At 34.5% G+C, this 23,242-nt stretch overlaps 1 protein-coding gene across 15 annotated transcripts in view; it reads left to right on the top strand.

Moving 5' to 3' along the window:
• Nucleotides 1-23,242, top strand: part of VPS13B (vacuolar protein sorting 13 homolog B) — a 768,399-nt gene that overhangs the window by 355,865 nt on the left and 389,292 nt on the right. For 12 of the 15 annotated variants that reach the window (XM_064588058.1, XM_064588057.1, XM_064588054.1 and 9 more), the window contains 2 exons: nt 4,046-4,173; nt 11,246-11,480. In XM_064588058.1, coding sequence (XP_064444128.1) covers nt 4,046-4,173; nt 11,246-11,480 — 363 coding nt within the window. Of the gene's footprint in view, nt 1-4,045; nt 4,174-7,225; nt 7,349-11,245; nt 11,481-23,242 lie in introns of those variants that run through there. The other 3 variants (XR_010410572.1, XR_010410573.1, XM_064588064.1) reach the window with 3 other exon arrangements.

Here is a 23,242-nt window from a genome sequence, read left to right as displayed (position 1 = left end):
CTATTGTTACAGTCTTTGTTTTAAAGCCTATTATATAAGTATTGCTACCCTGATTTTCTTTTCACATTCATTTACATGATAAATGCTTTTTATTCCCTTCACTTTCACTCTGTATGTGTCTTTAGGTCTGAAATGAGTCTCTTGTAGGCAGCATGAAGATAGATGTTTTTTTTAGTCTATTACATGACACTATGGCTTGATTGGAGTGGTTAGTCCATTTACATTCAAAGTAATTATTGATAGATATGTATTGTCATTTTGTTACCTTTTTAACATTTGGTTTTATAGTTCTTTTCTGTTCCTTTCTTCCCTTGCTCTATTCTCTTACGGTTATTTGGATTTCTTTGGTGGTATACTGTTTATTTTTTGCTTATCTATTACTGGTTTTTGATTTGTGATTACCAGTAGGTTTGTATAGAAGATCTTCTGCATATAGCAGTCCATATTAAGTTGATAGTTGCTTAAGTTTGAGCCCAGTCTTCTTTTTTTTTAAAGATTTTATTTATTTATTTGACAGAGAGAGACACAGCGAAAGAGGGAACCCAGTCTTCTCTCCCCAACACATTTTAAGTATTTGGTATCATACTTTACATTTTTTTATTTTGTGAGTCCCTTGACTAATTTTTACAGGTATATTCATTTTTACTGCTTTTGTGCTTCCTTCTTTTCTTAATCTTACTATGTCTTTCCTTTCCACCCAGAATGTCCCCTTTAACAGTTCTGGTAGGACTGGTTTAGTGGTGAGGAATTCCTTTAACTTTTGTTTGTCTGGGCAACTCTCTTTCTCCTTCTGTTCTGAATGGTAGCCTTGCTATATAGAGTATTCTTATTTGCAGATTTTTTCATTTCAGTGCTTTGAATATATCATGCCATTCTCTTCTGGCCTGCAGTTTCTGAAGAAAAATCAGTTGATAAATGTATGATATTTCCCATGTATGTAACTGTTTTCATTTCTTTTGTTGCTTTTAAAATTCTCTTTACCACCGGCGTTAGTGATATGAATTACTATGTGCCTTGGTGTCGACCTCCTTGTGTTTACTTTGTTCGGAGCTCTCTATGCATCCTTGATCTGGATTTCTAGTTCCTTCCCCAAATTTGGGAGGTTTTTAGCTATTATTTTTTCAAACACATTTTCTGCCCTCTTTTCTCTATCTTCTCCTTTTGGGATTTCTATAATGCAGGTGTTATTTGCTTGATGGTGCCATTTCATTCCTGAAGTCTGTTCTCATTTTGTATAATTTTTTTCTCTCTCACCTGGTCAGCTTGACTACTTTCCATTACTCTGTCCACCAGGTCACTGATTCTTCTGCTTCCTCTAGCTTACTATTTATTACATGTAATGTATTTTTAATTTCATTTATTTTATTCTTCTCTGATTTTTTTTTTTTAATCTCTGTGTTAAGGGTCTCACTGATGTCCTCCACTCTTTTCTCAAGTCCCATGAGTGTCTTTATATGATAATTACTTTAAATTCTCTATCAGGCATATTACTTACCTCCATTTTGCTTTGGTGTGTTGCTGTTATTTTGTCCTATTCTTTCATTTGGGACGTATTCCTTTGTCTCCTCATTTTGTCTATCCGTGTCTATTTCTCTGTGTTAGAAAAGTCAGCTATGTCTCTTGCTCTTGAAGGTAATGGCCTTATGATGAATAGGTCCTGTAATGCCCTGCAGTGCAGTGTTCCCTGCTCACCAAAACCTGAAGCTTCAGGGGTGTCCCTTATATACATTGTGTACACCCTGCTTTTGTGGCTGAGCTACTTTTTCCTTCAGTGCAGTCATCTACTGTTACAGTATTTCTGTATCATAGATTTTTAGAAATAGGATTATTTTGAAGAATAATAATGTGTGTTTAAATTTTGATAACTACAAATTGTCATTTCTTGGAATTCTACTCTTAGACCATACTTATTTATATTCCCAGTATATGAAAAATTCTCACAAGAGGCTTCAACGACAGATTTTATAAACATACAGACTGATACTTTAAAATGTTTGCCAGTGTGACCATTGAAGAGAATACCTGATTTTTGTCTTAACTTTTATTTGTTTGTTGGCAAGTTTGAGCACTCTTAGTTTATTGGCCAAATTATATTTTTCTGTGAATTGTTTGTTCATATTTTCTTCCATTCTTTATAGTTGTTGATCTGTTTCTCACTTGACACCTTCTTTTGAACTAATGGGAATTTTAACTTGATAGGGCTAAAAAAACTAAGGTTTTTTCCCCTCTCGATTCTGTTTCTCCTACAGCTCCATTCTTTCATCTGCTGCAACCTAAAACCTTGGAGTCATCCTTTCTTCACCATTCTCTCTTAATGTATTTGTAGTACATCAGTAAGTCCAGTTGGCTGTAGCTTTTATGTGGATACAGAATTTCATCACTCCTTAGTACCTTTACTGCAGCCACCATCTCTCACATATTGTCTTCCTGTTTTAATGCTTGTAGGCTATTTTTCTGCAGAGTAGCCAGAGAAATTCTTTTAAAATATGTCCAATAATTTTATGACTGTATTTAGAATCCATTATCATATCCTAGCTTCTTCAAAGCAAAAGCCAATCTTCTTCCCATGATCTATATAAGTTCTGTATGATTGGTCCTTATTTATAGCTCTGACTTCATTTCCTACTTCTGTCACTCTTTACTTTGTTGTGGCCATCATTGCTTCTATACTGTTTCTTGAAAATCCTAAGTACACAGCGGGGCACCTGGGTGGCTCAGTTGGTTAAGTGTCTGCCTTCAGCTCAGGATCTCAGGGTCTTGGAATCAAGTCCCATGTCAGACTCCACACTCAGAGGGGAGTCTGTTTCTCCCTCTACCCACCCCCCCCCCACCGCTCTCTCTCAAATAAATAAATAAAATCTTAAACAACAAAAAAAGAAAATCCTAAGTGCACATCTGAGGACTTCTGCATTACTGTTTTATCTGCCTAGAATGCTCTGCTCCCAAATATCTCCATGGATCTCTCCCAAACTCCTTTTTTAAATAAACATTCTTTGAATTTCTAACAGGCATAATGTGGTAGACTTGGGTTTATAAGTATGAGGAAAAAAGGTTTATGCTCCATGCCCTTAAGGTATTATTAATCTAATATAAATGTGAATAAACCAAGTTGGGAAGATAGGGAAAGAATGAGTTGAAATACAGCAACTGTAGTTCACGTAGTGGTGATATGGTAGCATTTACTTTGGAGAGAATTTTAGGACCATCAAACTTAATTTAATCAAATTCTTAAAGAGCAAGATCTGATTTATTTATTTAATGCTACTTAAAAAGTACCTAAAATGGTACATACAAATTATATGTTTGCATTAACATATAGTGTATAAAATATATATGGATCTATTTGGAAATAATACATATTGTTATAAATTATTATTAAATTAAGAGTAATTTCTGAAAGTTAAAATTATTGTGATTCTCTGATTTTTATAATTTAGATAGAATTTTTAATAACATGCTATATGGAGTGGAATATCACGTTTTGTTAATCATCAAATCTGCCTTTTATGTAATCACATACTTCTTTTGGTTACTTTTAAAATCAGTTTTTAAGAGAGAGTCTATAGATAAGCTTTTGTTATCAGGAGAATTCACATGTAGGAAGACTTGTTCCTTATCAATTTTGGATAATCAGATGTTTTGTTGTTGAATTTCCTTTTTTTCAAGTAAAGCTTTTATTTCAGTATTAATACTGAGAAATGGGCAAATTGTTAGGTTATGACTGAATGAATTTTTGTGAAGTGCTATATCCATGTATTCAGTAAATAGAATATTAGATTATAACATTGCTCTACAGTGTCCCCTCCCAGTCACCAATTCCTGACAAGAGTAACCAACATGCTCCTGACTTTTAACAGATTAGTTTTGCTTATTTTTGAATAGTTTTAAAAATCAGGAATTCTATAATATAATATGATCTAATATAATATTTTGTAATTCATTTAGAGGTATTAAGCAAGGAAAGAAATAATCATGGAAATATTTTCTGTATATCTTTGTGAAACAGTAAAGTACATGTGTATTAACTAACTATTCTTATACTTAGAATCCCGGCCATTGTCAGTTCCTGTGAAAGCCATGCTGAATCTCTCTGAAGGCTGTAGAAGTCCTGAAGAGAGAATGAAAGAATTTATTGGAGTAGTATGGAATGCAGTAAAGAGTCTCACACTACAGGTAAAATGCATGGTTTTAATTTCTATAATCCTTTATAATTTTCAGCACCTTAAATATTGGTAAAAAATAATCTCACTGGTAACACTTAATATTGGTAAAAAAATAACCTCACTTTTTTTTTTTTTTAAAGATTTTATTTATTTATTTGACAGAGAGAGACACAGCAAGAGAGGGAACACAAGCAGGGGGAGTGGGAGAGGGAGAAGCAGGCTTCTCGCCGAGCAGAGAGCCCGATGCAGGGCTTGATCCCAGGACCCTGGGATCATGACCTCAGCTGAAGGCAGACGCTTAATGACTGAGCCACCCAGGCTCCCCAAATAACCTCACTCTTAACACTTGTGTATACCATCTCACTTCTATAACAGAGGAAAATTCTTGGCACACTTTACATGTTAACAGAATCATATGAAATACATATTATGTGTTCTCCTTGATAAAGTTATAAAAAATACACAAATTTTGAGATGTTGCTTAAAAAAATTCATTCTACTGTTCCTTTATCTTAAACATTATTTAAAAGATTTTAAATGTTCAGTATACAAATCAGAAAACACTAGACAATAGGCCGAGTTGGACAGTCATCCCTGAGATATTTAAGATAAGATCAGCATGGCCTAGTGACTGTTGGTTTTGGGGAATGAGAGGAAGAAGGCTGTCCAAGTGGTGTTCCAGGGGCCAGTTGTAGCCTTTGGGTGGAGAGTGATGCCATGAAATGGTAAAAGAAGCAGCTTTTCAGAGTTAGGAGCAAAGAGGGAGTTTAATTTATGCCTGCTTTGAAATACCTGTGAGATAGCCAGTCTTCTCTTAGACCATAGGATATTCATATTTGGAGGTTAAGGAAGAGATTCACGGTAGAGATAGAATTTTGGGAAACATTTACAGATGGTTAAAACCAGGAGAATTGATCATCCCAAAAAATATGTAAAGTTGAAAGAGCCAAGGGGATACCATGTCTAGAGTAAACAGTAAAAGAGAAGGTGTCCTTGAAGCCAGCTGTGAGAGAGAGAGATCAGAAATGTAGAAGGAAAAGTCAGACAGTTCATGTAAGTCAAGGGTATGTAGAATTTCAAGGAACCAGTACTTAGCACTATCAAACTCTGAATCTTAACTATGCACTTGACTTTGCTTATCTGCAATATGAAATGGTTACATAATGTTTAAGATTATTTCCAGTTCTAACATTCTTGTGGGATTCTTTTGGTTCTTTTGCTTGGTTTATAATGATACAGTGCCTTCATTAGCTTTGTCACCAACAATAAACTTAATTTTATACATTATTATGGATTAGTTCTAAGTAGAGATACTGATGTTCCTCATTTTCTTCTTTTAAAAATTTTTAATTGTGGTAAGATACACTTAACATAAAATTTGCTATGTTAACCATTTTTATGGGTGCAGTTTAGACTGATCTTCCTCATTTGACTAAACTTATTTGGTATGAATTAACATGTAATTACAGGAGTATATCTTTGTATAGGTTATTTTGTATATGAAGGCACCATTATATCTTGTATAGGTTATTTTGTATATGAAGGCACTTGCTTGCCTCATTCCTAGTCCCAGCTCTGTATTATGCATGCTGTATATTTAGACATTTCCACATGTCTAATGTGTTCTGGAAAGGTTTAAAGATAAAACTTGATTCTGATTAAATGATTAAAATCTAGGCCCTAAAATTCTGAGTTTTTAAAATAGTGGTGCCATTTTCCAAGATGTTTTATGAACCAAAATATAAAACAGAAAACCCTGAAGTTGTCATCAGATAAAACAGAACATCATACTTGAAACCATCAAAGGATTATTCTTTTAGTGGAAGTTTGAGCAAGTAAATGTGTTTGGAATCAGAAATTCTGGAAAATTGATTTTGCAGCCAAAGTTGATATTTGCTAAGCCCATGTTCTCTTTTACTTACGCTAGACATATCTTGCATTTAGACATAAACAATATTCACTGTAACCTATTTGTTTTTCAGTGGGAAAAGTAACTTCCACATTTCACCTTAATGGATTATGTTATAGTACTTTATGTAGTTTTGAACAATTTTTTTTAAAGATTTTATTTATTTATTTGACAGAGACATAGCAAGAGAGGGAACACAAGAAGAGGGAGTGGGAGAGGGAGAAGCAGGCTCCCCACAGAGCAGGGATCCTGATGCGGGGCTCGATCCCAGGACCCTGGGATCATGACCTGAGCTGGAGGCAGACGCTTAATGACTGAGCCACCCAGGCGCCCCTTGAACAAATTTTTTTAAATGTGAACTTGGTTTGGGGGCCTTTTTCTCGAAAGATTAGCATAAACTCGGTTCTTTGCAATTTTTCTCTATCGGCTGATCAGCAAAGATCTTATCTATTATACTTCAAAAAGCTGCATTTTATTCCAGAAGCACATGATTGGCAACGACATGCAGTTGACAAAATAGAAATATTCTGGCCTAGAATTCACTAATAAAGAAAAACATTGCCCTAGTTTTTGCCAAACTCCGTTTTTTTTTACGTTGAAGATCATGTTTCTGTTATATGGCATTTTCTTGGTGCTTTTTTTGTCATTTCTAAAGATTTCTGAGTGGACTGTATAATAGAGTGGACACTTTTTTCCCATACCAAGTCTTGGTCTCCTTCTTTTGCTAATAATGATCTGTTATTCCTTTAGAGAGCTACTTCCTACATTCCTTAATTTTGATGTGTCAAAGTGTCTCAGGTCCCATAAGCTAGTTGGGCTAGACCAATTGAATTCTCTCTCTCCCAAGAAGTTACATATAGAATGTGATCAGTGATGCAGTAATCATATTGCATGATACACTTGTTCTCCTATCCAGTGAACTTCCTGGCCTATCTCCATGATTAAACAAAGGTAAGCATTTGAGGCTAGACAGATCAACTACCAACCACCTTAATTGTAAAAGTAATTTTTTACATTTAATGCTTAACATTTTGCAAGGTTCATATTTTTATTTATAGGCATTGAGAAAGTGACCACAGTTGCATGGTAGTTTGTTAGAAGGAGGAAGTCTGGAATTCAAATATAGGCATTTTTTCATGTTTTCTCTTGGCAGATATTTATGGGAAAATGTGGATTTGTAACAATCTGGAAAAGAAGACAACTAAGGTTCACTTTTGAGGTTTTTAACTTAAAGCCCTAAACTGGGTATATTTAGATTTCCACTATATATGATGACACCCCAAATACTTTCATAGTGTATTAAGAATTTATACAATACAAAAACTGTGATTTGGGCAATAGTTAATATATTTGTTATAGTGCAAATGGAATACTGCATATTTTGGTGGTCTCTATATACATAAATAGTTATATTATAAGCATAAGTCTTTTTAAATAAAGAGACTGTGAACATCTCTTATGAATCCACGAGAGCTAATATATGGATCTGACATACAAGAGATAATCAGTGTATGTTCATTGACTTTATTTTATTTAGCAAACCTTCAGGTGAGAGTTAATACATTGCATCTTTATATCAGAGCTGATATAAAGTTACAGATGAGGAAACTGAAGTCATAGAGAGATTAAACAGCTTGTCAGAGGTTCCACAGCTGGAGTTGAACCCATCTAGCTGACATGTCAGTTTTATGAATTACTCTACTAGGTTGTCTCTGTAGAATGAAATGATGAACAACATGCACTACACAATTATTTTAATTAATATCCATATTTGATGCTAATAAAAATAATTGTTTTTACTTATTTAATAATTACTTAGTACCTAGTACATGCTAGACACTGTACTATGTACTGAGACTATAAACAAAATAGGCAAAGTATCTGACATTACAGACCTTATATGCTCCAGTGAAAACTCTGTAAGGCTATTAGTATTTTAAAACCCGGGTGGCTTAGTCGTTAAGCGTCTGCCTTCGGCTCAGGTCATGATCCCAGGGTCCTGGGATCAAGCCCCGCATCGGGCTCCCTACTCAGCGGGAAGCCTGCTTCTCCCTCTCCCACTCCCCCTGCTTGTGTTCCCTCTCTCGCTGTCTCTCTGTCAAATAAATAAATAAAATCTTTGAAAAATAAAAATAAATAAAACCCTCTTGTTTCAAGTTTTTTAAGTGCTGGGATTATGTCTTTTGTCTCTGTATTCCTGACTTTCAGTTCATGTGAGGTTTTAAAGAATGCATGAATAAAAGAAAAAGTGAATGAAAATATAACCTGGAATGTTCCTTTGTATTTGTATTTATTTGGAACTGTTTTCTGAAGAATAAAATTCATAGAGGGAACATTTCATTCTTTAGAAATTTTACAAAATACAATCATCACTAAAGTTTCAGTTTTAAAGGAAGGAAAACATGTTATTTGGTAATAGGAAATAGGAATGTTATTTAAAAGTACAGAAAATATGGTACAACATTTTAAAGCATTTATAAAGAGTTCTATACAATAGACAGTCGCTAATTAAAGTGTTCAGATTAATGTGTAAATGAAACCTATCTTAGTCTCTTCTTTTTAATTAAGTTGTGATCATAGTTATATAGAACACAAATTAGAAGAATCTAAGTTTACTAAACCTTACATGTGGGAGATGGGTTGGGGGTATCCAAAGGCATACATCTTTTCAAATGGCACATAAACCTGGAACTTCCATAAAATGCATGACAGTCATTTCATTTATTAAAATAAGAATACCAAATAATTTCTACCTTATTGGTTTATTCTCAGTGTATCATACTTAGATATGTAGCCCTTGACCTAATAGGAATCAAAATAGAGGTGTTTCTACTTCAAGAATTTGTAATAATCCCTTCACTTTAACACATGAATGTGTTCAATATTGGCGAAAGAACACGTTGCTACCAAAACTGAAATAAGATCCTTGAAACAGAAAGGATGTTGCCATGGAAAAATGAAGTAACACTCAGTGCAGCTGTGATGCATTAATGAATAGGATATTTTTTTAAAAGATCATTTGTGTTTGGTGTGGCTCAGAGGGTCCCAACCAGATGGTTTCCATGAACATGATCTGACCCCCGGTTTGAGGACTTCTTACTGGCAGATTACTTCATTTTCTTTCCCTTGGATTGTCAGATCCTTACATTAATGCAAAATTTACTGCTGCAGATTTATATTCACTTATATAAATCACTCAACATTTTACATTAAAACCACAATTTTAGACATACAGTTTTACAGTTATTTTAAAAGTGTAAAAAGATTTATGTGATAGCTATAGTATATATAATAGATTAACATTATAATAAGTTTAAGCAATTTGGATTATGTGTATGTTTTGGTTCTTATCATTTAGAGAATCTCCGTAACAACATATTTTAGAAAGTTTATTTTTCAGAGTTGTGTATCTCAGGCTAAGTTTGATGAAATAATCTATTTTTGAATTAGTGGAATTTTGGAATATATTGTGGTTTTGGAAATCTTGGCATAACTTAAATTTATTTCAGAGGATATGCATGTATATATTTGTATAATGTGGCATATTATACTAATTACCTCACATTGTTGAAAACATTTTTTAACATAGCTTCAATACCTACATGAAGTGTTAAATACTCTTTTTAGTTTGACACTATAACCAAATTAATATGGGAGAATGTGTTCTCCGTACACCGTATTACCTTGTACACTGCAACACTGATAATTATGTTAAATATTTAAAAAGATAAATGTAATGCATCTGAGACAATGTATACTTATATTTCAGAATAAAAAATGTTGTAATCTTAATGAACTACTTAACATATACACATGTAAGTTGCAAGATAAAATTCTAGAACTAAGAAATGAGGTCCTACTTCATGAACCACTGTATTTATTTTTGCAAAATTTTACTTATATTTTTCTTCACTGAATTCATCAGTGTATTCCATGCACAGAAATGTTGAAGCAAAGATGAGTAAGTTAGCTTATTTATAAGGCTGGCAAATTTTTTATCATATCAAGGAATTCCAGACCTGTTACATATCATGCTCTCACTGAGGACTATATTAACCCCAAGGAAAGGTATATTACTGTATTCTTAGTTATCTGTTATAAAATACAGTCTCTTCATTTGCTAGAATATCCAAGGGTTTATCAAACAAATTTTAGGTTTTATTACACCTTCAGATAACATTTTTGTATGCCAAATATTTTATAGAAAAATAACATTTTATATTTTCTTAAGAATAATTCAAGTATGCTAGGCTGTTTGGGCAATTTGTGAACCAGGTTACAAAATATTACTTTGTAAGAACCAACCAAGACTAGTAGACTTTAACTTACATTGCTTTTGAATTAAGAACTCATGATGAATTTAATTTTTGATTTGGGCTTGCTTAGTCTTATTTTAACTCTCTAAGGGCCTGGCAACCTAAGTCACCACACTGGGGATAAGAAAGCATAAAAATTGCACATGAAATCAAAGTTTAAATATAATTTGAGGTATGATAAAAGCAAGGAATATTGCTCTGATTTTTAAGTCCTCTCAATTTTCATTACCATATATCTTTATATATAAAATGTGATACACACTTGAATCTTGGGATACATATATATAAAAAAAGAAAGTATGTGACACATTTTAATGTTTGTCTAGAGATATAATCTGAACATTTTGAACATTTTTTCTTATATTTTAATCTGTAAAGTAAAAAAAAAAAAAAGGCCAAATTCACATAGAAATAGCTCTGTGTGTGTATGTGTGTGTGTGTATGTATGTATGTGTGTGTGTTTTAAGTGAGTACAATATAATGCTAGTTGGTTCTAAGGCCTTAGCTGGTGTTAACAAAATCTAATGAACTGCAAAAGAAGGAGGATTTTCTCACCTTTTTTTTTGCCAACACATTTTCTAGTTCAGTCCTGTTTCTTGGAAAGAACTGTGGAAAAGCAGATATGTTTTCATCCCATGTCACTGTGCCTTCTTGATCAAATTTGTAGCAAGAAACATCTTTTTAAGTGTTTATTGTGTTCTTTAGTAAATGTAACCCATAAAGCCATAAGTATGGCCCATTTCTTTTTTTAGTTTGCCCATTTATTTGTAAAGGTATTAGGTATTTAAGGGTATGTTTGCTCCCTTATTTAGTATGTTCCCAATATTTTAATTTTGCTTTTTTTTTTTTCTCCCTAGCTTGAAGTACAGTCTTGTTGTGTGTTTGTTCCAAATGATAGCCTACCTTCCCCAAGTACAATTGTATCTGGTGACATTCCTGGAACAGTAAGAAGTTGGTACCATGGACAAACCAGCATGCCAGGAATGCTTGTCCTCTGTTTGCCTCAAATAAAGATTATTAGTGCGGGCCACAAGTATATGGAACCTCTGCAGGAGATTCCATTTGTCATTCCACGACCCATCCTTGAAGAAGGTACATTTAAAAAAAATTCTTCCTATGGTTGTTATGTTTTATAATAATATTTTAGCTTTGTTTTTTTAATATGCCAGTGCTTATGTAACTCAGTCTTCTTGGCAAAAGATCACATGAAAATGGACTAAGTGATCTACAAAGTGGATCCAAAAAGAAAGGTGTACAAAGTATATAAACTAAGTGATGCCGTTTATTGATATCCACACCTTTTAATCATATTCATGTATGTATAAAAAATGGAGACTACAAAAGATCATATGCAATACAGAATCATCACTAAAATGGCGAAGCATAGACACATTGAGAAGACCATTGGTTTTGGATGTTTGCATTATGCTGAACTAAGAATGATAAGTAGATCTTAATTTAAGCTACTTGATTTATTAAAAGAAATATATAATAAAATGAATATACTATTTACATCAAGTATAATATATTTCTAGATTTCTCATTTGTTAAAGTAGATAGTTGTGTGTTGATTTGAAACATGACTCTTTAGAAATTCTTTATTTCTGATAATGCAAAGTTTTCAGTTGCAAATTCATACCTTTTTGACCTTTGACCTATTCATCTCAAACAATATGTGAACCTGGAAAAGTTTTGAGTCACAAAGTAAATAATGTGACTCTATATTTTAATAACAGGGTTCAAATTTTTTACAGTGCTAAACAGTTCCGCACCTTGTTCATATTACTAGGGTGTAAGTATATGAATGCTGATATCATTCAGATTCTACACATACTATTACTGAAAAGCAGATTCAGTCTGCACAGTTTTTGACTTGACTTGATACTGATTTCTCTCTCCCTTTCTCTGTATTGGAATTTCCATTGATATGTAGTTTTCTTAGGTTTATCAGAAGTAGGAATGATTTTACTGCCAAAAATGAATGTTGGTACTTAATAATATGAATACCATTATCATAAAATCATAGAATTCTAACCATTAAAAGGAATTTCTTTAGAGCTCTTCTTGTGTGCTGTTTGTCTTGATGCAAGGATTCTTTCTCTAGCATATTGGATATATCCATTCTTTGATACTTGCTTTTGGTTATTAGGAGTTCTTTATTATCACAACAGCTATTATATATCCTATGAAGGATTTTCTAGCATCACAAAATGAGCCAGGGAGTACTTCCCCCCCTTTTTTTGTTTTAACTCTGAAATAATTTTTTAAGATTCAAATAGTTTGTCCCTTATTTTTTTCTTCTTTTTTTAGAGGGGCAGGGGGGCAAAGGGAGAGGGAGAGAGAGAATCTTAAAAAGTAAGGAAAAACCAGGATACAGTACTATCATGGAGGACAAATGATTAAATCATTTTTAATATGGCAGAAGTGCTCAATAAGCTATATATATATACAGTGGAATATTATGTAGCCATCAAAAGGAATGAACGCTTGCCATTTGCAACGACGTGGATGGAACTGGAGGGTATTATGCTAAGCGAAATAAGTCAATCAGAGAAAGACAGGTATCATATGATCTCACTGATATGAGGAATTCTTAATCTCAGGAAACAAACTGAGGGTTGCTGGAGTGGTGGGGGGTGGGAGGGATGGGGTGGCTGGGTGATAGACACTGGGGTGGGTATGTGCTATGGTGAGCACTGTGAATTGTGTAAGACTGTTGAATCATAGACCTGTACCTCTGAAACAAATAATACATTATATGTTAAAAAAAGAAAAAAAGAAGAAGATAGCAGGAAGGGAAAAATGAAGGCAGGGGAATTGGAGTGGGAGACGAACCATGAGAGACGATGGACTCTGAGAAACAAACTGAGGGTTCTAGAGGGGAAGGGGGTGGGAGGATGGGTTAGCCTGGTGATGGGTATTAGTGAGGGCACGTACTGAATGGAGCACTGGGTATTATACGCAAACAATGAATCATGGAACACTACATCAAAAACTAATGATGTATGGTGATTAACATAGCATAATAAAAAAAAAAGATAAGGGCTAAAGGATTTGAAAGTGATTTGACAGTTTTAGGTGATTGATTTCTCTTATCACAGTATTTTAAGAGGACTGGTATTAATGCAGTTCAGATTATGGTGGCTTAAGGACTAAACAGAAAATGAAGAATTTCTTTATTGAAATGTACTTGACATATAATATAATGTTTCAGATGTATGATGTTGATTTGATATTTTTATATATTAAAAGAGATCACTACGAAAGGTCTAGCTACCATCTGTCACCAGAGTTATTACAGTATCATTGATGATGCTGTACATTATATCCCCATGACTTTATTTAGCATAATACCCTCTAGGTCCAACCATGATGTTGCAAATGGCACAATATCCTTCTTTTTCATGGCTCGGTAATATTCCATTTTATGTGTATAGCACATTTTCTTTATCAATTCATCTATCAATGAACACTTAGGTTCATCTATCGATGAACACTTATATACTTTGGCTATTGTAAATAATGTTGTGAATAACAAAGAGGTACATAGATCTTTTAGAATTAGTGTTTTTATTTCCTTCAGATAAATACAGAAGCAGAATTGTTGCATCCCAAAGATTTTGGAAATTTGTGCTACTGTTTTCATTTTTTCTTAAGATATTTTTTGCTGGGTGCCTGGGTGGCTCAGTTGGTTAAGCGACTGCCTTCGGCTCAGGTCATGATCCCGGAGTCCCGGGATTGAGTCCCACATCGGGCTCCCTGCTCGGCGGGGAGTCTGCTTCTCCCTCTGACCCTACCCCCTCTTGCGCTCTCTCTCTCACTCTCTCTCTCAAATAAATAAATAAAATCTTTAAAAAAAAAAAAAAGATTTTTTTGCTGTCCTCTTTGATTTCTTCATTGACTCCTTGGTTGTCTAATAACATGTTGTTTAGTCTCCATGTGTTTGTGCTTGATCCATATTTTTTCTTGTAATTGATTTCTAGTTTCATACCTTTGTGGTTGGAAAAGATACTTGATGTGATTTCAGTCTTCTTGAATTTATTGAGACTTGCTTTGTAGCCTAACATGTGATCTGTCCTGGAGAATGTTTCATGTGCACTTGAAAAGAAGTGCTGCTTCTGCTTCAGAATGGAATGTTTTGTATATATCTCTTTAGTCCATCTGATCCTTTAAGGTCAATGTTGCCTTGCTCATTCTCTGTCTGGGTTATCTTTTCACTGATGCAAGTAGAGTATTAAAGTCTTCTACTATTATTATACTACTATCTATTTCTGTCTTTACTTCTGTTAGTATTTTTTGTGTATTTAGGTGTTTTTATATTGGGTGTGTAAATGTTGATAAATGTTACATTCTCTTGTTGGATTGACTCTTTCATCACTATGTAATGCTCTCCTTTGTTTTAAAGTCTACTTTGTCTGACATAAGTATTGCTAACCCAGCTTTCTTTTCATTACCATTGCATGGAATATCCTTTTCTGTCCTCTCACTTTGAGTCTGTGTGTGTGTCTTTAGATTTGAAGTGAGTCTCTTGTAGGCAACTTATATATGGGTTTTGTTTTTTAAATCATTCAGCCATTCTATATCTTTTGACTGGGGAGTTCATTTAAATTTAAAGTAACTATTTATAGGTATATACTTATTGCCATTTCATTTATTGTTTCCTGGCTGTTTTTGTAGTTCCTCTCCATTCCTTTTCTTCCTCTCTTTCTTATGCTTTGATTGTTTTCTTTAGTATTATATTTAGATTTACTTCTTTTTTTCTTTTGTGCATTTACTGTAAGTTTTTTCTTTGTGGTTATGATGAGGTTTACATATATCCTTTTATGTATATAGCAGTCTTTTTGAAGTTGATAGTAACTTAATTTTGAACACATTCCAACGCTTTATATTTTTACTTTCCCCAGCTTATGTTTCATATTTTTGATGATACATTTTACATCTTTTTATTTTATGTATCCCTGAACTTAATTATTATATTTTTACTTAACGTATTTTACTCTTCCTACTTGGTATGTAAGTGGTATTTCCACTACTTTTATTATTTATTTACCTTTTCTAGCAAGATTTTTACTTTTGTGTGTTTTCTTATTAAATAGTACATTTTATTTTTAGTTTAGAGTAGTCTTTTAAACATTTCTTATAAGGCTGTTTAGTGATGAACTCCTTTAGCTTTTGCTTTTCTGGAAAATTCTTAATCTCTCTGAGTGATAACATCTGGGTAGAGAATTCTTGGTTGGCCATTTTTTTCCTTTTAGTGCTTTGAATATGTCATGCTACTCTTTTATGGCCTGTAAAGTTTCTGCCAAAATATCTGCTAATTGTCTTATGGGGTTTTCCCTCTATGTAATATGTTGCTTTTCTCTTGCTACTTTTAAGATTTTCTGTTTACCTTTTACCATTTTATTTTATTATTTTAAAAATATTTGAGAGAGAGAGTATGAGCAGGGAGAGGGAGAGCGAGTATTTCCAGTAGCCTCCCTGCCAAGAGCAGAGCCAGATGCGGGGCTCGATCTCTTGACCCTGAGATCATGACCTGAGCTGAAATCAAGCATCGAACGCCCAACTGACTGAGCCACACAGGTGTCCCTATCTTTTACCATTTTAATTAGAATGTGTCTTGGGGTTTGTCTTTGGGCTTATTTGGGCCTCTGATCTTCCTGGACCTGGATGTCTGTTTCCTTCCCCAGATTATGGATGTTTTTAGCCATTATTTCTTCAAATAATTTTTCTTGACTTTTCTCTCTCTTCTCCTTCTGGGACCTGGATAATGAGAATGTTATTCCTTTTGATGTTGTCCCAGAGGTCCCTTAAGGTATCCTCACTTATTTTAGTTCTTTTTTTTTATTTTTATGCTTTGTCTTTGTGTTTTCTATTCCTTTGTTTTCCAACTCACTGATCATCCTTCTGTTTCATCCATTCTGCTATTGAACTCCTCAGTGTACTTATAAGTTCAGTTTTAATATCTATTTCGTGTTTTCTTATTTTTCTTTGTTGAAGTTATTGTTGTGCTCCTCCATTGCTTAGATAGGTGAGCATCTTTATGACCATTATTTTGAACACTATCTGATAGGTTGTGTCTCTCCATTTCTCTCCTTTTTCTGCAGACTTGCCTTGTTTTTTGGTTTGGAATATATTCCTCTGTCTACTCATTTTGCTTGTTTCTCTGTCTGTATATATTAGGTGAAATGGCTACCTTCCTCAGCCTTGAAGCAATAATCTTGTGTAGGAGCTGTTTTGTGTGGCCCAGAAGCCTTATCTCCTGTGGCTACCAGAGCTAGGCATGCTGTGGGCATCCCTCCTGTGGGCTGTTCATCCATTGGCTTTCATAGGGCTGCAGCTGCTATGTGTGAAAGGTAGGGCTCCGGGTACTCACCTGGCCTGTTGTATCTTGGCTACTGCATGGGGAGAGTGGGCTTCCAGCTGCTTGCCTATCCTGGTTGTGGCTTGCTCTTTTGGTGGATTGTGTGGCTTGGGGTGCCTTGGGGCATTAATCTGGCTTTTTTTTACTCCTTGGGTGCTATATGGGAGTGAGCAGGGCAGGAAGCTTACCCAGCCTGTTCATGGTGAGTGGTAGGCAGACCATGCCCACCCATGCCCACCCACACCAAGACACATTCTAATTAAAATGGTAAAAGGAGTGCCTGTGTGGCTCAGTCTGTTAGTCTTCTCATACTTGATTTCAGCTCAGGTCATGATCTCAGGGTCGAGGGATCGAGTCCTGAATCTGGTTCCAGAAGCCTAAAAGGGGTCCACCTAAAATGATACTTGTTGGCTCCTTCACCAACAAGGTTGGATGAGATTGCAAAAATGACTGTTGACAGCACTTCCATTCACTGTTAAAATCCTTGCAGATTCCTTTTTAAAATCTTTTAAATCTATCTATCTGTCTGTCTATCTGTCTGTCTGTCTATCTATCTATCTATCTATCTATCTATCTATCTATCTATCTATCTATCTTCCTTGCAGATTCCTATCTCTCTGGTAGCCACTTTAACATGAGTAAATGGGTCATCCTCTCTTCTGGTCTAGGTGCTTTTTATTTCTTGCTTTTGTGATGGATCACAGGGCAAATAGTTTGGGGGGCAAGCCCTTTAAAAACAGATCTTGGTTTCCTAAAGTACTATGATTCACCTGGTCTTAATCTTTGTTGATATTAAAAACTAGACATTTTAGACCTTGTCTTTACTGTGCCTGCCCCCAAGGTCAGGATTACGAATGTCGGGCACAATCCCTTAACTTATCCAGGGAGTGTTCTGTATTTGTAGGATCCCTCCCACTTGTGCCTCATCTGGGTGGTTTTGGGGGAAGGCGATGTCTGCCTCTTCCACCCTTCTACATGTTTCTCTTTTGTCTTTCGTGTGGAGGTGCTGCTCATCTAGGTCTCAGGTCCTTTTTTTTTTTTTTTTTTAAGATTTTATTTATTTATTTGACAGAGAGACACAGTGAGAGAGGGAACACAAGCAGGGGGAGTGGGAGAGAGAGAAGCAGGCTTCCCGCCGAGCAGGGAGCCCGATGCGGGGCTCGATCCCAGGACCCTGGGATCATGACCTGAGCCGAAGGCAGATGCTTAACGACTGAGCCACCCAGGTGCCCCTAGGTCTCAGGTCCTTTTTAGAGGAAAATGATGCCATATATAGTTTTAAGTTATTGTGTCCATGGAAGGAGGTGAGTTCAGGGTCTTCCTATGTCACCATCTTGAACTGTCTCATGAAGAATTGATATAACAAATCTACAGTATTTTTTTTTTAAGTTATTTGAGAAAGACAGGAGAGAGGATGGTATCCAGATGTATATATGCCTAGATATTCTTAGGTTGCAAGGAACAGAAATCAAGTCAGGATAATTTAAACAAAATGGAACTTACTGACTCATTCTTTATATATTGCATTATAGAAAGCAACTTTGAGTTTTAGTTAAAATTTTGAGATTAATCTCACTGTTTGACTCTGGTGGTTATGAACACCATATTTTCAGTTAAAGTTTTCTCTTTTTATTTTCTTGTCCTCATAACACCTGTTAAATTTTTTTCTTGCTCTTTGTCTTTGGTGTTGCTTGGTTATCATTGTGAGTTTTAGATTTCTGTTAAAACTGTAATATATTGAAACCAGTTATTTAAATTTATGATGGAAGGAACAACAAAGAATAGAGTTTCCTATGTAACCAAGGTTTTGTGCTTCAGACCTTTTATTTTGATGGAAATACTTTAATATACTGCAGTGTTTGTGTGTGTGTTGTGAATCATACCACCCTGCGATTTAGAAAGGAAATTCATAGCTTCTGTAGAGAAGAGTAGGGCCACTCTGCCCATTGCTAGCTACTGCCCAACACCAGCCTTAGTATCATTTTCTGTGTTCTTTGAACAAGGACATCTCTGTCCTATTGCAGGGCTTTAGCAGATGCTACCCATGTGATTGCCTCCTTCCTGATCTCTTCTCTAGCCTTTCTTCTCATTTTTTAGGTTTCCTTGTACTTCACTTGCCAGGTCCTTCTGTTCTGTGCTCTTACTGCTTTTGACTCATCACTCTTAATACTCCTATCCCAATTTTAGTTATCTTTATTCAGTACCCTGATTTCCCTGCTAGGGTGAAAGGGCAAGAAGCATATCTGTCTTGTTTACAGTGTTATTCCTATCACCTACACAATGAATCGCACAAAATAGGGCTCACTAATTGTAGAGTATGTTGTTCAGTAAATAGTTTTTGGTTACTATAAGGAGCAAAAAAAAACCTTTAAAAATAAGGTCAGCTTCTGACTTGTCTTCAAGTTCATAAATAATTGAAAAAGAATTCTTCATCATTATGACTTGAAAAAAAGTGAAAAAAAATTACAAAATGAGTAATAGGATGAACAAGAAGGGTTCTTATAAATTTCAGGCTTATTCTTTACTTCTAAAATTCAAAATGAGGAACCGTTTGTTGAACTGTCATCTGATTTCAGTTGCCATGGAAAGGGAGAGATGATCTCTAATATAGTCAGATCCAGTCTGTATAGGGTGTTTGGGTCAAGATCAACATCTTGAGTTTCCTTAGCAGGCATTTTGCAGTGAGGCTTGCAGATGTAATTTGCTACATCCAGCTCACACCTTTGCGCAGATGGGTTTCCACACTGTGCCTAGCAGAGGTTTGTTTTTTCTTCTTTGAAAGATTGCCTGCAACTTCAATAAAATATTTTGACAGAAATGGAATATTGAGATCATTTATAAATTAAAACTTTGCTATTGTTGGATTTAGTGAATTTTCATAGAAACTGATGTTAAAATTGTTGAGCATCTATGAAAAACAGGAAGGCTATTTTTCCATGTAATTTTTTTTTTTCATCTTGCTGGTTTATATTTATTGTTCCATTTTCAATTTTTTAATATCTTTGGTAAGTATAATTTCCACTTGTTCTGAAAGGTGATGCTGTACTATTATAATAGTTTTCTTTTTTCCAGTTTACTCAGTGTCTGTGACTTTAGTTCTTAATCCATATGTAAATGAGATACCTTGGGGAAAAGCAGCTCAGAAAAGAGCTTAAGATTTGTTCTTGATGTTGCTGCTGTTTAAATTAATCTCTTAGAGGTCATCATATATGTATTACAATTGAAGTTAAGCTGTTGAAATGCCTAAATGTAGTTAATATAATTGTTATATACATTATTATTTTCTCAATAGCTCACATCCATCCTGCTACATCATATATTTTGCTATGGGTTCTGTGACTTTTAAAGGCTTGAGAATGAACCTTACTTAATTTATTCCCTGTCAATCAGTTTTGTATTTCCCAACAACCTCCCCTCCCCGCCACACACACATGCAAACTTATTTTAAAAACAAAACCAATGTGGCAGATCCAGTATGTCATATTTTTCCTTTAAAATAAAGTATATAATTTAGATTGCCTTAAGATCATAAACATGTGTTTTTTAAATGATACCAAGGTAACATATTCTCATTAAAGGAATTTTTAAAAATTGGGATATAAGTGACGTGTAGCATTGTGTAATTTAAGGTATATAACATGTTGATTTTGCTACCTTTATATATTGCAGTATGATTACCATCATGGTGTCAACTAACACTTCTGTAGGTCACATAATTATCATTTCTCTTTTGCGGTGAAAACATTTAATACCTAGTCTCTTAGCAGCTTTGAAGTATATAATACAATATTATTGACCATAATCACGAAGTTGTGCATTAGGCGTCCAGAACTTCTTCATTTTCTAGTTGTAAGTTTGTAACCTTTAACAAAATCTCCCCATTTCCCCCAACCCCAGCCCCTGGTTTCTGTGAGTTCACTTGTTTAGATTGCATATGCAAGTGATATATAGTATTTGTCTTCCTCTCTCTGACTTATCTCACTTAGCATAATGTCTTCATTAAAAGAAATTTTTAAAGTAAGAATATACAGATGAAAAAAATTACTTCGGTGATAATTACTATTAACAATTTAGTTTTGTATTTCTTCCCAGTGTTTGTTTATTCTTTCTGTTTTGTGTGATAAATATATACAGACATATAAAATTTCCATTATGTAAAATGATTATATTCATGATATACAAGGAAGATAATTCCTGACAAAATTTTCAGCACTGTTTTTTTTTCTTTTATTATATTATCCTGCACGTTTCACACAGGCTTAACATGTTTTGAATCACTTCTATCGAAAAGTAAGAGGATTTTTAAAAGTCTTCCTTAACTTTTTCTTAGTGTTTAGTGAATATGGACTTTTCCTTTCTGTAAATCATATTTTCTCAGGTTGCAAGGAAGAAATAAAGTCAAGTTATCTTAGGAAATGGGGATTCAGTGATCTCTGATGGTCAACAGAAGAACATCAGAAGCGATCTTTAGTGGCCAAAGTATGCCAGACGGAGAGTGGAAAGTAAATGGACTTAGTAGTAGCTCTGCTTACCCACTGGCACATTGGGCTAGGCTGTTTTCTTCTCTACTACTGTCCTTACATCTTTAAACACCTTTTTTGAAGTATAATTTACATTCATGACATTTACTCATTGTATGAGTACAGTTCAGTGATTTTTAGTAAATTTATAAAGATAGGCAACCATCACCACAACGCGGTTTTAGAGCATTTCTATCACCTCACAGTTCCTTTATGTCCATTTTGCAATTAATTCCCATTCCACATGCTCCAGCGCTGAGCACCAGTGATCTCTCCCTTTATAAATTTGCCTTTTCTGGACACTTAATATAATGGAATCATACAATATGTGGTCTTTTGCATCTTCTTTAGTACCTTATATACTTACGTATCAGTGTATTCAGGGTACTTGGGATTTTTTTCACTTAGTATATTTTTAAAGTTCATTCTCGATGTAGCCTGTGGCAGTAGTTTGTATTGCGGAGTAACATTTATTCTGTGATCATACCACACTTTGTTTATTAATTCAGCGGTTGATATTCATTTGCATTGTTACCAGTTTTTAACTATTATGATTAATGCTGATATGAAAACTTGGGTACATGTTATATGGACAAATGTTAAAATTTATCATGGATAACAAATGGATTCCACTTTGGAGTGGAATTACTGGATTTTAGGGTAAGTTTTTGTTGAACATTTCAGATAATGGCCAAACACTTCAGAAGTGATTGTACCATTTTACATTCCACTATTAACGTGTTAGGGTTTTATTTTCAGTATCTCTGCAAGCACTTGGTATTTTTGCTGTTCTAAGAGAGTATGTGGTACTTTATTGGGGAGTCAGTTGCATTTGCATTTCTGTAATGACTAATGATATTGACTATTTTTTCATGTACTTAATATATTTGCTTATAAAATATGTATTTAAATTATTGGTCCATTTTTTATCTTATTTTTGAGTTGTGAGTGTTCTAAAATGTTCTAGATGCATGTCCTTTTTCAGATATATTATTTGTTAATATTTTCCTGTAGGTTGGGGCTTTTATTTGCATTTTCCTTTTTTAAAGTTTTTATTTAAATTCCAGTTAGTAAACATGCAGTGTAATATTAGTTTCAGGTGTACAGTGTAGTGATTCAACACTTCATGCAGTGCTCAGTGGTCTGCACAGCAAGACCTTCATCCCCATCGCCTTCATCCCCATCGCCATCTTTCACCCACCCACCTTCCCTCTGGGAACCATCAGTTTGTTCTCTATAGTTAAGAGTCTCTTTCTTGGTTTCCCTCTCTCTCTCTCTTTTTTTCCCCTATACTCCTTTGTTTTGTTTCTTAAATTCCACATATGAGTGAAGTCATATGGTATTTGTCTTTCTGACTGACTTACTTTGATTAGCATAATACTCTCTAGCTCCTTTTATGTCATTGCATATGGCAAGATTCCATACTTGTTTTATGACAATAATATTCCATGGTGTATGTATACTACATCTTCTTTATTCAGTAATCGGTTGATAGACACTTGCGCTGTTTCCATAGTTTGCATTTGCATTTTCTTGATAGTAAATTTTGAAACATAAATTTTAGAATTTGATAAAATCCTCTTTATCAATTTTCTTTGTTCATTGTCCTTTTGGTGTCTTAGTCTTAGCTCTTATGATTTGGTATGTGGTCCATTTTGATGTTTTTTTTTTTTTTTTAAAGATTTTATTTATTTATTTGAGAGAGAGAATGAGATAGAGAGAGAGAGCATGAGAGGGGGAAGGGTCAGAGGGAGAAGCAGACTCCCTGCTGAGCAGGGAGCCCGACGCGGGTCTCAATCCTGAGACTGCAGGATCATGACCTGAGCCGAAGGCAGTCGCTTAACCAACTGAGCCACCCAGGCGCCCTGATGTGTTTTTTTTTATATATGGTGTGAGATAAGAGTTAAGAGTCTTAAGTTCATTTTATTGTATGTGGATATTTAATTTTCCCAGCATTATTTGTTCAGAACACA

The sequence above is a fragment of the Mirounga angustirostris genome, unplaced genomic scaffold (genome assembly GCF_029215605.1).
Source record: "Mirounga angustirostris isolate CCGP_5_RB_7025 unplaced genomic scaffold, mMirAng1.0.hap1 SCAF_4, whole genome shotgun sequence".
Classification (NCBI taxonomy): domain Eukaryota; kingdom Metazoa; phylum Chordata; class Mammalia; order Carnivora; family Phocidae; genus Mirounga; species Mirounga angustirostris.
This window is presented reverse-complemented; position numbering and strand designations above follow the sequence as displayed.